Source organism: Staurois parvus, unplaced genomic scaffold (assembly GCF_062004578.1).
Source record: "Staurois parvus isolate SC_StPar_1 unplaced genomic scaffold, SC_StPar_1.0 ptg000153l, whole genome shotgun sequence".
Classification (NCBI taxonomy): Eukaryota; Metazoa; Chordata; class Amphibia; order Anura; family Ranidae; genus Staurois; species Staurois parvus.
Window position 1 is genome coordinate 7012087 of NW_028317949.1, and position 16363 is coordinate 7028449.

The 16363-nt window shown below is 42.7% G+C and overlaps 1 protein-coding gene across 1 annotated transcript in view; it reads right to left on the reverse strand.

Annotated features, from left to right (window-relative positions):
* CDH18 (cadherin 18) overlaps window positions 1-16363 on the reverse strand; it is an 835087-nt gene that overhangs the window by 353942 nt on the left and 464782 nt on the right. The window contains exon 4 of the mRNA XM_089674838.1: window positions 9766-9885. Coding sequence (XP_089530964.1) covers window positions 9766-9885 — 120 coding nt within the window. The remainder of the gene's footprint in view (window positions 1-9765; window positions 9886-16363) is intronic.

The following is a 16363-nucleotide window of genomic DNA, read 5'->3' on the forward strand; positions in this document are numbered from 1 at the left end:
ATTTTTTGAGACAAATAAAGCTTTCTTTTGGTGGCATTTGATCACCATTGGGATTTTTATTTTTTGGTAAACAAACTAAAAAGACCAAACATTTTGGGAAAAATAAAGTTTTTATTAGTTTCTGTTATAAAGTTTTGTAAATAAGTAATTTTTCTCCTTCACTGATGGGTACTGATGAGGAGTCACTGATGGGCAATGATAGGCTGCACTAATGGGCACTGATGAGGCAGCACTGATGGGCACTGTTAGGCGGTACTGATGGGCAGCACTGATTAACTGATGGGCACTGATTGCCAGCACTGATGGGCACTATTGCTAAACTGATGGGGCTACACTGATCACCAGAACACTGATGATCAGTACCCTGATGATTATTATTATTATACAGTATTTATATAGCGCCAATAGTTCGCTCAGGGCTGTACATTACAATGGGAGACAATACATGTGATACACGAGGGGTTCAAGGGCCCTGCTCCTTGGAGCTTACAATCTAGGAGGGAGGGGATAGTGGTATGGGAGGAAAAGCTGTGGGGGATGGAGTGGTGGTAAGAGAGGAGGAAATCGGCAGTTAGCAGGGGGCGGGGTAGGCTTCCCTGAAGAGGTGGGTTTTGAGGGTGCGCCTAAAGGAGAGTAGGTGATAGTCTGATGGATTGGGGTAGGGAGTTCCAGAGGATGGGTGATGCCCTGGAGAAGTCCTGGAGGCGGGCATGGGAGGAGGAGACCAGGGAGCTAGAGAGCCGGAAGTCTTGTGAGGAGCGGAGAGTGCATTTTGGGTGGTATTTGGATATTAGGTTGGAGATGTAGTTTGGGGCGATATTATGGACAGCTTTGTACGTCAGTGTTAGCATTTTGAATTTAATCCGTTGGGCAATTGGGAGCCAGTGGAGGGATTGGCAGAGGGGGGTGGCGGAAACGGAGCGGTTGGTAAGGTGGATCAGTCTGGCTGCCATATTCAGGATCGACTGAAGCGGGGATAGCTTGCGGTGCGGGAGGCCAGTGAGGAGGGAGTTGCAGTAATCGAGTCGTGATATGATGAGGGAGTGGATGAGTTGTTTAGTGGTTTCTGGGGTTAGGAATGAGTGTATTTTGACGTTGTTGCGGAGGTGAAGTCTGCATGAGTTCGTTAGCGATTGGACTTGGGGCTGGAAGGATCGATTGGAGTCAAGAATGACACCAAGTACTTTGGCTTGCGGGGTGGGCCTGATGGTGGCATTGTTGGACGTGATGGAGAAGTCAGTGGGGGGGGAGGTGTGCGAGCTGGGGGGGAAGACTAGGAGCTCGGTTTTGGAGAGGTTCAGTTTAAGGAAGTGGAGCGACATCCAATCTGATATGTCATTCAGTAAGCTAGTGATTCAGGTGGAGACTGAGGGGGTGAGGGGTCGAGAGATAGATTTGCGTGTCGTCGGCATAGAGGTGGTAGTTGAAGCCGTGGGAGTGTATCAGTTGGCCAAGGGAGGACCTGTAGATGGAGAAGAGAAGGGGACAGAGGACCGAGCCTTGAGGGACCCCGACAGAGAGGGGGAGTGAGGGGGAGGTGGTAGCATTGTAGGTAACGCTGAAGGAGTGTTGTGATAGGTAGGATGAGAGCCAGGAGAGAGTGGAGTCTTTGAGGCCAAGGAGGGAGTGTAGTTTTTTGAGGAGGAGGGGGTGGTCAACTGTGCCAAAAGCCGTGGAGAGGTCGAGGCGGGGCGGTTAGCAGGTCGTTGGCTAGTTTAAGTAAGGCAGTTTCGGTGGAGTGTAGGGGACAGAAGCCGGATTGTAGAGGGTCGTGGAGGTTGTCGTCGTTGAGGTGGGAGCTTAGGCAATTGTAGACTAAGCGCTCAAGGAGTTTGGATGTAAATGGCAGCAGGGAGATGGGTCTAAGGTTGTTCGGGTCAGTGGGGTCAAGGGAGGGCTTTTTGAGTATGGTAGTGATGTGTGCATGCTTCAGAGGGGAGGGGAATGCGCCAGAAGAGAGGGAGAGATTAAAAATGTGGGTGAAGGAGCGTAAGATGGAGGAGGAGGGAGGTCGTAGGAGCTGAGAGGGGACAGGGTCGAGGGGCAGGTGGTGAGGCGGGCTTCGGAGAAGACCTTGGTGATCTCCTCGGTGGTAGTAAGGTCGAAGGAGTAGAGTGTTGAGGGGTCTTCAGTGTGAGGGATGTTAGGTGGGGTGGAGGTCTGGACAGTGGTGAGGCCAAGGGAGAGGGGTGTTGAGGGGGTTGCTGTGTGAGAGGAGATAGGTGGGGAGGAGATCTGGGCAGCCGCAATGTCCCTGCGAATTGTGTCAATCTTGTTTTTGAAGTGATTGTCAATCTCGAGGGCGGTGAGTGAGGTGATGGGTGGAGGTGGGGGCAGAGAGAGTAGAGAGTTGAAGGTAGAGAAGAGCCGGCGAGGATTGGAGGAGAGGGTATTGATGAGGGTCAAGAAGTAGGCTTTTTTGGCAGCGTGGAGGGAGGAAGTGTAGGCGTGGAAGGTGGATTTATAGTGGGTGAACGCTAGTTGGGATCTGGGTTTGCGCCATAATCAGTGATGATCAGTGTAGATGCCCCCCTGCAAAATGCCGCTTACCAACTCTTCTCTCCTCACGCACTGTCAGCGTGAGGAGAGGACTGTCGATAAGCAGCATTTCCTATTTACTCGGTGATCAGCTGTGATTGGATACAGCTGGACACATGGTAAAAGCGGCTGTGAAGGACACAGCGATCACAAATCGTGCGCAGTGTGCTCCCCAAGGGGCACATGGGGGGCGCAATTCTGGGAGGACATCCATGAACGCCCTCCCAGAACTAGCCGACCATGCTGTAGCCATCTTTTGGCTATAGTTCGGTCAGAAACTGGTTGAATTGAAGTGAGATTGGATCAATAGATATGTATGGTTAATAAGATGTTGTTTTTAATACGTACAGCTTGAGTCGTAGTGACTAAGCTGGGGTTGTGTAGTGATACTTTAAGAAAAAATGTTTAACATAATAATATTGATTTAATATGTACAAAGAAAGAGTTATTATAAAAAAATTATACGTATATTTATACCAATAATAACACAGCCAAGGCCAGGTTATTACCAAAAAATAAAAGTTGTCTTTTATTTGGTAAAGATTAAAGCATACTCCCTACAGTCCCATAAAAAAAAACAAAAAAAACCCCACTAATAGTCAGTAGTGTTCCAGCATTAAATATCAATACTGGATAGAAATGACAGCATTTTTTTGTAAGACATACTAGTAATAATAAAAAGAGTATATCAATATATTGAACTATTACGTTTCTCTATTATGCACTTTGTTATTACCCTGTAACTGTGCTCCATGCAGGGGTGTGAAACCACTACAGATTGTATAGCTGCAATGTTAATGTTTGTTAATTTGTTGGTTAACTCTTAAACTTAAATAAAGCTCTTGTAATAAAAAAAAAAAAGAAAAAAAAAAAAAAGAGTATTACAAAAGTATTAAAAAAATAGCTAAATGACCATTTGTATAGTGACAACTGAAGTGGACCTTGCAGTAAAGTGCAAGGTCTGCTTATTAAGTCTGATTACTTATCAAAAAAGGTAACTGTAAGAAAAAAAAGGTAGATTATATCTGTCTCCTCCCATGACCCCTAGATCTCACTAGAAGTAGTTGGGGTTTTTTTATTGGACAAGAGTGAAATATTGGCTGCTCTGTATTCCTCAGTTATCTTGTTGGAAGGATATTGATATTACCCTCCAGCAATGCAGAAGGCAGTGGTAAGGATATAGGGGTGCAGTCTGATAGTCCAACTTTTTTTCATATACTATGAAAATGAGAGGTATTTTTACTCCTCATATGATTACATAAATGGTGAGTGGGATAATTATCCTTAAGACTGCTTTTATTGAAAAACGATTTTTATTATTGTAATGACTTTTATGTTAATAAATTGATTAATTTTCATGATATTGCGAAGTGTCTTTATACCTAAGATTTCAGCACCTGAAAAGTCCCATTTCTTTTTTTTATTTTGGAGTGTACATAATGTATAGGAATGTGGTGCATAATACATATATTATCAATACTCAGTGAAAAGATAAGAGTAATGGTGAGGTTGGATATATTACCAGGGAAAATGGTAAAGTGATAAGAGGGTGATGAGATTCTCTATAATAGGTCCCTTCCAAAGCTTACTAGACCCAAGATTTCCCCAGATGCTAGGGACATTGAGGAAATGCCCTTTCTTCCCACAATACATGCAGAGACCCTAGATGTGGAAAATGCTTTTTCTCCTTGGAAGAAAGAGCAGTAGAGGATTCTAGTTGGGCCATGTTTGAGTCCTTCGAAATGGATAATTGGAAAGTAGGGTAGAAGCATCACTGGTGGCTATACTCCTGGGTGTGTTCTTGGAACCTGTTAGGGTCCTTGAATGGCACAGAGATGAAGAAAGATGCAGGGTTGAAGAAGATGCACCAAGCAGAGGTGATGCAGTTACACTAGGTGCTGGTGTGGCATAAAAAATAAAATCATAGAAGAGTGATGTCACAAAAAAAGACCAAGTGATCCACCAAGTCTGCCCCATTTTTTAGTTATATATACATATTTTTTAACATTTTAAAACTTTTTTTTGTCTGAGTATAGACCTATGTTTGTCCCAAGCATGTCTGAATCCACTTACTGTTGACTGACTCACTACCTCTGCTGGAAGCATATTCCAAGAATAATCTACTCTGTTAGCAAAATAATACTTTCTAAGATTATGTTTGAACTTTCCTCCTGCTAGTTTGAGGTAATGTCCCCATGTTCTTGATCTTAGCTACATATTAAAAATACTGCGCTCTTGAACCTTAATCACCCCCTTGATGTTTTTAAATGTTTCAGTCATGTCTTCCCTTTCCCTTCTTTTCTCCAGACTGTACATATTAAGTTCCTAAAGTCTCTCCTGATATGTTTTACCCCTTAGACCTCTCACCATTTTTGTTGTCCATCTCTAGACTCATTCTATTTTACCAATATATTTTTGTAAGTGAGGTCTCCAGAACTGGATACAGTATTCTAAATGAGGTTTAACCACAGATCTATATATAGGGGAATCAGGACGTCCTTCATCCTGATGGAGACCCCTATAGGGATGCATAGTAGATTTATATACATTTTCCCACTGCGTGGCTTCACTGTTTGCTCCAGTCATCTCCTTGGATGTTTTTATAATCATCTGCACGAAAGTACCCCCAGAGGTAGACAATGGCAGAGGTGGACAATGCACTTAAGGAAGTTTGAAGATGGCCCAGATTAAAGTTTGAATGTACTGAATTAATGTTCTGTTTTAATGTATTGAACCAAATGATCTTCTTTTAGCTTTCTGTGCCCCCAACAACTCAACAGTACTTCACTGGTGGGCAGAGGCACCTGGGAGGTGTTCACGTGTGACTTAAGCATACTGTCAGAAAAGGTCTCTACCTAGAGCTGATGCAGGACATGGACAGAAAAATTATTACAAGACCATATTCAGAGACTAGTGGTTAATGATTCATACTCTGAATGGTCTAAGGTTATTAGTGGTGTACCCCAAGGTTCTGTTTTGGATCTATACTTTTTAATATATTTATAAATGATATAGAGTCTGGGATTAAAAGTACCGTATATACTTGAGTATAAGCAGAGTTTTTCAGCACATTTTTTGTGCTGAAAAACGGCCCTCACGGCTTATACTCGAGTCAACGTCAGGGAGCACTTTTTAGGGGGGCGGCGCGGTGCTGCCGCCGCCCCCCCCCTTCCGACGGAAGGGACACCAAGTACAGGGGTTGGCAGAGGGCTACAGTCTCTTACCTGGCTCCGACGATCCAACCAGGAAGCGCTGCTCCTTCAGTCCACTCCAGCCACTCCCTCATGCCTGCCGCTCGGCTCCGCCTCCTCACTGGTGATTGGCCGCCAGAACTGTAGCTCAGGAAAGGCACACAGGAGGCCAATCACGGGCGAGGAGGCGGACCCGAGCGGACCCGCGAAAATCGAGTGAGGGTAAGTGTGCAGTGCAGAGGTGCTGCTGCAACCACATATGCTGGCTGCAGCAGTACCGTACTAGAACAGGAGTCAGCAAGTGTCATTGGTGTCAGTGGGAGGAATAGTGCCCCATCATTGGTGTCACTGATACTAATGATGGGGCATTATTCCTCCCACCGACACCAATGATGGGACACTATTCCTCCCACCGACAACAATGATGGGGCACTATTCCTCCCATTGACACCAATGATGGGGCACTATTCCTCCCATTGACACCAATGATGGGGCACTATTCCTCCCACTGACACCAATGATGGGGCACTATTCCTCCCACTGACGCCAATGATGGGGCACTATTCCTCCCACTGATACCAATGATGGAACACTATTCCTCCCACTGACACCAATGATGGGGCACTATTCCTCCCACTGATACCAATGATGGGGCACCATTCCTCCCACTGACACCAATGATAGGACACTATTCCTCCCACTGACACCAACGATGGGGCACTCTTCCTCCCACTGACACCAACGATGGGGCGCTATTCCTCCCACTGACACCAACGATGGGGCGCTATTCCTCCCACTGACACCAATGTTGAGGCGCTATTCCTCCCACTGACACCAATGATGGGGCGCTATTCCTCCCACTGACACCAATGATGGGGCGCTATTCCTCCCACTGACACCAATGATGGGGCGCTATTCCTCCCACTGACACCAATGATGGGGCGCTATTCCTCCCACTGACATCAATATTGGGGCGCTATTCCTCCCACTGACACCAATGATGGGGCGCTATTCCTCCCACTGACACCAATGATGGTGCTCTATTCCTCCCACTGACACCAATGATGGGGCGCTATTCCTCCCACTGACACCAATGATGGGGCGCTATTCCTCCCACTGACACCAATGATGGGGCGCTATTCCTTCCACTGACACCAATGATGGGGCCCTATTCCTCCCACTGACACCAATGATGGGGCCCTATTCCTCCCACTGACACCAATGATGGGGCGCTATTCCTCCCACTGACACCAATGACGGGGCCCTATTCTTCCCACTGATACCAATGACGGGGCGCTATTCCTCCCACTGACGCCAATGATGGGGCACTATTCCTCCCACTGATGCCAATGATGGGCCACTATTCCTCCCACTGATACCAATGATGGGACACTATTCCTCCCACTGACACCAATGATGGGACACTATTCCTCCCACTGACACCAATGATGGGGCACTATTCCTCCCACTGATACCAATGATGGGGACACTATTCCTCCCACTGACACCAATGATGGGGCACTATTCCTCCCACTGATACCAATGATGGGGCACTATTCCCCCCACTGACACCAATGATGGGGCGCTATTCCTCCCACTGACACCAATGATGGGGCGCTATTCCTTCCACTGACACCAATGATGGGGCCCTATTCCTCCCACTGACACCAATGATGGGGCCCTATTCTTCCCACTGATACCAATGATGGGGTGCTATTCCTCCCACTGACACCAATGATGGGGCACGATTCGTTGCTCTGACACCAATGATGGGGCACGATTCCTCCCACTGACACCAATGATGGGGCGTTATTCCTCCCACGGACACCAATGATGGGGTGCTATTCCTGCTAGTAGGTGCCTCATTTCCCACCCTCGGCTTATACTCGAGTCAATAGTTTTTCCCAGTTTTTTGTGGTAAAATTAGGTACCTCGGCTTATATTCGGGCCGGCTTATACTCGAGTATATACGGTACCATTTCTGTCTTTGCAGATGACACCAAGCTATGCAGTGGAATAACGAACTTACAGGATGTCTCCAATTTACAAGCCGACCTCAATGCACTCATGTTTTATTGGGCAACTATGTGGCGAATGTTGATAAATGAAAAGTTATGCCCTTGGGGGCTAACAATATTCATGCATCATAAATACTAGGGGAAGTACAACAGGGGGAAACAAAGGTGGAGAAGGATCTGGATGTTAGGGTAGGTCATAAATTTAATATTAGCATGCAATGCCAAGCTACAGTTTCCAAAGATAGCAAAATCTTTTCTTGTATTAAAAGAGGTATAGACTACAGAGAGACATAATTCTTCCTCACAAATCATTAGTAGGACTCTGATCTGCAATATGCATTTCACTTTGGGCACCAGTTCACAAAAAGTATATTAGGGAACTGGAGAAAGAAGGGCTCCCAAAGTGATAAGAGGCATGGAGGAGCTCAGCTTTGAGGAAACATTGTATAACTATTATACTTCCACACCAAAGGTGTAATAAATAATTATCCAGCTGCAGTCACTATGTTCTCTGTGAAGTGTGCAAAACAATTATGTGTGTGATTGCACTTTAAATATTAAGTGTTAAAATACCTAAAACAAGAAAGTTATATAAATAACACTGTATAACAGTGCATCTAAAAATATATACTTTCACAAATATTGTGTAAAAAAAATATACTGTTCAGTTCACAACCAATGAGTCCATATTAATTATTCATAAATCCAAATAAACAAAAAACAATTTCTTAATGTCCACCATCAAGTGTGATGTATGCAAAATATTAAAATAAAGGAGAATAAAATTGGAAAGCAATCCTCTGTTCAGAATGTGATATCAAAACACCCAGTGTCCTTATATCATTTTTTTTGTATGAGGAAAGATTAGCTGAACTGAATGTATTATTTCTTGAGAAGAGGAGATTAATCGGGTGTACGACCAACATATATAAATACATATGTGGTCCATATAGTGAACTCAGTGTAGAGTTATTCACTTTAAGGTCATAACAGAGGACAAGGGGGCACTCTTTGTGTCTGGAGGAAAAGAGATTTAATATTTAAATATGGAAAGGCTTCTTCACAGTAAGAGCAGTGAAAATGTGGAATAGATTCCTTCAAGAGCTGGTTCTGGCCAGCTCAGAAGATTGTTTTAAAAAAGGATTATTTCTTAAAATCACAAAACAGAACTGGATATTAGAAGTTATAGGTAAAGTAGAATATCTGATTGCCTCTTGGGGGATCAGGAAGGAATTTTTTCCCTTTGCTGGAGTTAATTGGATCATACTATATTATTTTTTTGCCTTCCTCTGGCTAAACTGTGGTTATACTTGTCTTTTTTCAAACAGATTAACTATGTAATTACAGTATGTAACTGTAAAGGAAGACCCTATTCCCATTCACTACTACTTCATAGGAGTTTGGATTTAGTATCATGCTTCCCGAAAGTCACCTAATAGGAACTCATGGATGGTTCACAGATGGTAGATTGGTTCTCAGAAACTGACAAGCAGACTGAACTGTAGCTGAGATGACTGTAGCAGACTGGACTGTAGTGGTCTAGACTGTAGCAGACAAGACAGTAGCAGTCTGAACAGTAGTGAGTTGGATTGTAGCAGATGGGACAGTAGTAGACTGGACTATAGCAGTGTCCACTGCAGTGAAAGATGGAGGGGGCACCAAAACTGGAACAGGGAAAATAAGCCATTTTGACATATATTGAGCAGTAAACAACCCTCTTAAAACAGCATCTTTTTCCCTTTTTGTTTACAGCTTTCCATTAAAAAATACTTGATAACCAGCTGGTAATTGTATAGATTCCATAATTTTTATAAATGTGGATTTACCCATTTGGTAAAATATAATTACAGTGATTGGATTGGAATACATTTGATACAGTTTTCACAAATGTCTCTATAAATAAACAAGACAGTATCATCATTAAATCATTACCAATGTTCTCATTGAAAAAAAAAATACCTTTGTATTTAACATTCAGACAATGAAATACACATCTGTGTATGTACTCTGATGCCTACCTGTTTTGGGGTCAACAGAGAAATATGGTTGTCCTTGGAGAATACTGTAAACAACTCTGGCACTGTTTCCATATGTAGGGTCATCACCATCTGTGGCTGTCACCTGAACAACAGAGGTACCTGCATAATTAAAAGAATTGAACTGTTAAATGTGTGTTTAATATGGCTGATATGTTATGTGCTGTAATGTTTAACACAGCTCATTGAATAACCTTTGAATTAAAGTTTTTTTTTCTTATCAAAGTTATTTTAATAGATTTACAATAATTGCATATCATTTTAAAACTACATACAGACATAACAAAAATGTGACTATTTGTGATACCGAATCCTGTAATTCAACACTGATGTCTTCAAAATAACAAGCACCAAAATATATATACAGTGGATATATATATATAAAATAGCTTGTGGAAACACTTCATGATTTGCAGGTGTGAAAGTGAAGACATGTTTCACGTTGAAAGTGGAAGTGATATAACATTGTTTATCATGCTCAGGCCTGGACACATCGGACATCTGCCCAGTGGGCCAGGGTTGCTGGGCTGCATGTCCTTTGTGGGGCCCAAGGCAGCTGCGGCAGCTGGACTGTCCTTGAGCCCGCACCACTCACTCAGCTTCTCTGAATCCAGCAACTCAGTTCACAACATAAATATAAATAAACAGCGCAAATTTAGATAATTAATCAATACAATAAATCATATAAAATAGGTGCATAAATTATTCGTGTTTGCCCTTAATCTTAAACAAAAACACCCAAAAGTCCATGTGCTGAAAACATAATTAAATTGTAGAAATAAAAGTGGCAACTTCTTTTCTTCAGAAAATACTTTCACCTTCCACCAGTGCACAAACCAACATCGAATACACTCACCAGAACTTGGTGAGTAAAGGACCTTTAAGGAATTTTTAGGGATCCTAAACCCTCTTTGGTGCCACGCTAGGGAAAATCTTCACCCTCCGAATAGACTCCACCATCCAACCAAAAGAAAAAAACTCACATAGCATAATATTGTCACACAATAGTAACTTTTTCCAAATGGAGATTAAGGCCACTCACATGTTAAACACTTGCTAAAGACATGTTTATTATGTATAAAAGGCTTCAGTTCCAGCAGATATACAAACTTTTCCTTCCAGGACTCTCACTTGTGCACTGGTGGAAGGTGAAAGTATTTTCTGAAGAAAAGAAGTTGGCACTTTTATTTCTACAATTTAATTATGTTTTCAGCACATGGACTTTTGGGTGTTTTTGTTTAAGATTAAGGGCAAACACGAATAATTTATGCACCTATTTTATATGATTTATTATATTGATTAATTATCTAAATTTGCGCTGTTTATTTATATTTATATTGTTTGTGTTTTCACGATTGGCACAGCAGCATTTTTAGAGTGTTATTTGGAAAGTCTTGGCGCAGGAATAAGTTTTCTTGTACAAACAGTTCACAACATGGCCGTTGGAGCCAGGGGGTGAAAACTAGAGGTCAGCTGACTGTGAATTGGGAGGAGCTGCAGGAGACCCCATCAACTGATGTCAGTATAGGTGTCTCCATGACACCATGGAGCCGGACTCGCAGTGCCGATAAAGTGAGTGCCACTGTGCCAGACTTGCCAGTTCTGTTCATCAAGTTAAGCAGTTTTTGTAAAGACAATTAACTGTGATGAAAGGATGCTTTGGTCACTCTCTCTCTCTCTCACACAATGTGAGTGATGCTGAACCAGGATAACAGAAGGTAATGGAAGAAAAGACTTTGCTTTCACTTTACCTTCTGTCATCCTCTGTTCAGCATCACTCACACTGTGAGAGAGAGAGAGAGAGAGAGAGAGAGAGAGAGTTCTTGGATTCAACTAGGTGTCCTGCATTTAAAATGGTTATAACAGATTTTTTTTTATTAAATAACAAACATCTCTATACTTACCTGCTCTGTGCAATGGAATCCCCCCCAATCCTCCTCTTCTCGGCCCCCTGTCTTTACTAGCGGCTCCTCCTCCCTCCCTGGTGCCCCCAATAGGAAACCTTTTCCCATGGGCGCACTCCTGTGGGCTTGCTCCTGAGCCTAACATCAACACAGACAGTGGGACATGACCCTACCCCCCACTTCTTTGTCACTGGAGTTGATTGACAGGAGCAGAAGCCAATGGCTCCCTCTGCTATCGATCTGCCCAGTGAGGAGGGACAAATCCAGGAGAGCCACAGCTCTCATGCACAGCACTGGATCGTAATGGGGTTTAGGTAAGTATAAGGGGGGTGAGGGGCTGAGTCTGTGACACAAAAGGTTTTTTACCTTAATGCATGAATGCATTAAGGTAAAACACCTTGAAGCTTTAGAGCCACTTTAACCACTTCACGCCTGCCATATGTTTATAAACATCCTTGGATGCGAAGGGTGATATCTCGGTCATCACTGCAGCAATGATCGAGATATCATTCTTTAGCCCCATTGCACAAGATAAAAGTAATCTGGGTGGCTATCAAGCCGCTGTATTACTTTTTACTGGCGTTGAAGTGGGTCTCACTCCCCTCCAACCACTGCCACCACTGTCACCGTATTTACTGGGCTCACCCATGCAATCAAGGAGCCTGGTAAGGGTGCAACTGGTGGCATCCATCTAGGCACACAGTGAGAGGAATGGATGTTGTTCCTCCCACTGTGTGACATCAGAAACAGGAAGCGACAAGGATTTCATAACTTCCTGCTCTGGTTCTTTGTTTACCTGGCTGTTAGTAGCCAGTAAAGCAACTTATCAGGCTGATCTTTTATTATTGGCTGCAGTGGAGGCCAGAGGAGAGATTTGGGAACTAATAGACCCCAGATCTCTCTATAAAGAGGACCTGTCATGGCCCATGCTATTACAAGGGATGTTGTTCATCTCTTGTAATAGCAATGAAGTTGATAAAAAAAAGTTAAAGGTACAATGTTAAAAAAATGTTTTCAATAAAAAATAGAAAAAAAAATTGAAGTGTCCCCAATCCCCCGTGCTTGCGCACAAATAGGTCCTGCATGGATATGTAGACAGTGATCGCACCACACATGTGAGCTGTCACCGCAAATGTCAGAGCAAGAGCAAACGATGTTTAAATGATAGAGACTGAATCAGGCAAAATATTACAAAAAGACATAGAGAAACCAGTAGTTGTCACAGGTACATATATAGAGCTGACAATTTTACGCAACACGTTACATATATTGTACATTCACATCATTATTTGTAATTTGGTTTAAAAAGGAAACGGCCTGCTCAGTCTAAAATGCCTGGATCTATTTTTTTTCCCAGTCCGAGCCTGATCATGCTCCAGTCATGTGTGATAAGACACCAGATAACTGGTGGGAAGCCTCATTTTCGTCATTCACTACATATGCTGCTAGTATTACGGAGTCATGTCAGAGCTTATTGAGCTTCAAAGAGGGTAAATTGTTAATTCCTGCTTAGCTGGTGCTTCTGTGACTGAAGTTGCCAAATTATTTGCGGTGTGGCGAGGTACAGTATCTAAGGTTATGACGTCATATACAGTTTGTCGTCTGATAAGCATAAGCGTGGTTGACATGGTCAACTGACCGAAAGAGACAAAAGGACATTGAGCAGGATTGTGACCCAGTATAAGAGATCAACTGCTGCAAAAGTGACTGCAGAGCTCAATCTCTGCATTTTATGTAATATAGGCAAGATATATTTACTTCACTACTACTGAGGCATTTAATACATAATAGCATATACATAAACCTAATACATAGAAGGGCTCCATGTACTTCTCACATACTGTATACTGTAAATCACAGAGGCAATATGAAAGGAGTTGTGGACACGTTTGGTGGGTTATTTTTCTACTTTGCAATATCTTTTTTCCCTTTTTATTAACTGTTTGAAGATAAAGGATGGGGTGAAGTCAAGGCATTGAATGAAAACACAGTTAATGGACAATGCAAATAATTACACGTGTTGCAACATGAGATTCAGCAGTGTACATAGTCTTTTTATTTGTGTTCCTCAGTACTTCGGAATCATTATACTGTTTATGCAACTGTGTCATTTGTAACCCATTGTGGAAAATGAATGTGCTACTTTCACTTCAATGTTTAACAACTTCAGTACAGGACACTTTTACCCCCTTCCTGTCCAGACCAATGTTTAGCTTTCAGTGCTATCACACTTTGAATGACAATTACTCAGTCATACACCACTGTACCCAAACAAAATTTTTTGCATTTTTTTTAGACAGATAGATCTTTAGTTTGTTGGTATTTAATCACCACTGGGTTGTTTTATTTTTGGAGATATAACTAAAAAAATACCAAACGTTTTGGAAAAAAAAGCATTTTCTTATTTTCGATTGTAAAATTTTGCAGTTAAGTAGTTTTTCTTCATAAATTTAAGCCAAAATTATACTGCTATATTTATTTGGTAAAATAACCCAAATCAGTGTATATTATTTAGTCTGTGTAAGAGTTATAGAGTCTACAAGCTTTGGTATGTATCATTGAAAACTGATCAATCCTGATGTACTGACTGGTATCTCATTTCTTGAGGCCCTAAAATACCCTCCAAATGACCCCTAGACACGCAGAGAGTCACAAAATCCAAGGAGACTCTTCAGGTGTTCTAGGGACATAAATTACACATCTAATTTTCTTACTACCTATCACACTTTTCAAGGCCCTGGAGCACCAGAACAATGGAAACACACACAAAATGACCCCATTTTGGAAAGCAAACACCCCAAAGTATTGTCTATGAGGCACAATGAGTCTTATGAGCATGTCATTTTTTTCCACAGGTTTTTGAAAAATGTGGAAAGAAAATGAAAAGTATTTTTTTTACAAGATTTTAAAGACATTTCTAACACAGAGCATGGATATACCAACAATTATACCCCAAAATACATTTTGCTACTCAACCTGAAAATGGCAAGACCACATGTGAGCATTTTTCACTGCCTAGATAAACAAAGGGTAAGCAAAGATTACCTGTGGTTTTCATTGAGCAGTTGTGAGCAGAGGAGAGCAATGTTCTAGGAAGCAGGCAGGTATATGGTCAGCGAAACCCAAAAGAATTGCCAGGCAGCAGACAGGAATATGGTCAATAAACAGGTCAGGGTCAGTACAGGCAGCAGGCTTACATCTCTGCAGCAGGCAGGAACATGGTCTATAAAAAGTCCTGGGTTAGTAGGGAAAGAAATGGGCAGCACAGCCAAAGTATTGTTCCAGGCAACAGGCAGGAACATGATCCATAAAAAGTTCAGGGTCATTACAGCAGGCAGAGATATAGTCAGCACAGTCAAAGGCACAGTCTAAGTATTGGCCCAGGCAGCAGGTAGAAATATGGTCCATAAAAATTCTTGGGTCATTGCTGGCAGAGATATGATCAGCACAGTCAAAGTATTGGTCCAAGCAGCAGGCAGGAACAGCAGGCTTAGGGCCTCGATCAGGTAAGACCTGGGCAAAGGGGTAGAGGCGTCTTTCCACCCAATCTCCTTGAAACCTCCAGACTAACAGACCCTGATCTGGGAATTATGAAACCTGGAGAAAACCAAAAACTGAAGTACCTCACTTATGTGAGACCCCTTTGTTATCTTGAATCCCACAACTACAGTAGCAGGATAAAGTATCAGTTCCAAGTGCCAGGCAAAAAAATGGTAGATTAACAGACCAAGGTCAATGCAGGTGCAAGGCAGAAACATGGTTGATAAAACAATCCAGATGGTAGGAAAAGGCATTAAACATGCCAGGGTCAGTTCAGGCGGAATATAGAATGTGGTTTAGAAACAATCCAGATGGCAGGCAGTGGCATTGTAGATAAACAGGCCAGGGTCGGTTAAGGTGAAAGGCAGAGGCATGGTCAATCTAGGTAACAGGCAAAGGATCAGCACAGCTATTAGAAATGGGGAAATGGTAGGCTGTTGAAAATAAGGGTAACTAATATTTCAGTGACTTGTTATAATGTTGGAAGCAGTCCCCGATGCATAGGCCTGGTTGGGCTTGGGGACAATGAAAACTGGTGTCTTTCCTAACTACCCCTCTGCTGCATACCTTACATTTTTTGGTGTCTTCTTTCTGTTTCTGTTGGTGGAATGTTCTAAGGGAAATTGTGCTCATGAAGTCTGCTGACACAATAGGAGTGAATGCTTTGTGGTGGAGAGCTTTGCTGGTAGATAAAGACAGTGATGACTTGTGCCGATGTTTGTTGGGCACTCAGGGGGCTGGAGCTTGGAGTCTTTGCCTTCGTACATGAAATACATGCACATATGCTGTGGCTCTTTCACAGAGCTTGTTGAGCTACAATTTATATCTGGCCCTTTTACTGGGAATGTATTGCTTGATTCCCAGTGGGCCAGTAAAGTACACAAGGGACTCATCCACACAGAAGTTTTGGTAAAGGACATACATTTCAGCAAATCTCTTAGAAGAAAAAATTAATTAGGGGGAATTTTGTACCGTTTGTCATAGCCAGAATGATCTTGGAGAGGGCACTGTGAGTTATTGCAGGAAGCGCATGATCATGTCATAGTGTAACCTGGACATTACAGCTGCAAAATGGGAATGTGATAGATGGGGTGGGTGGACCAGTAAGCATGTACTTGTTTTTTTTGTAAGCCCCA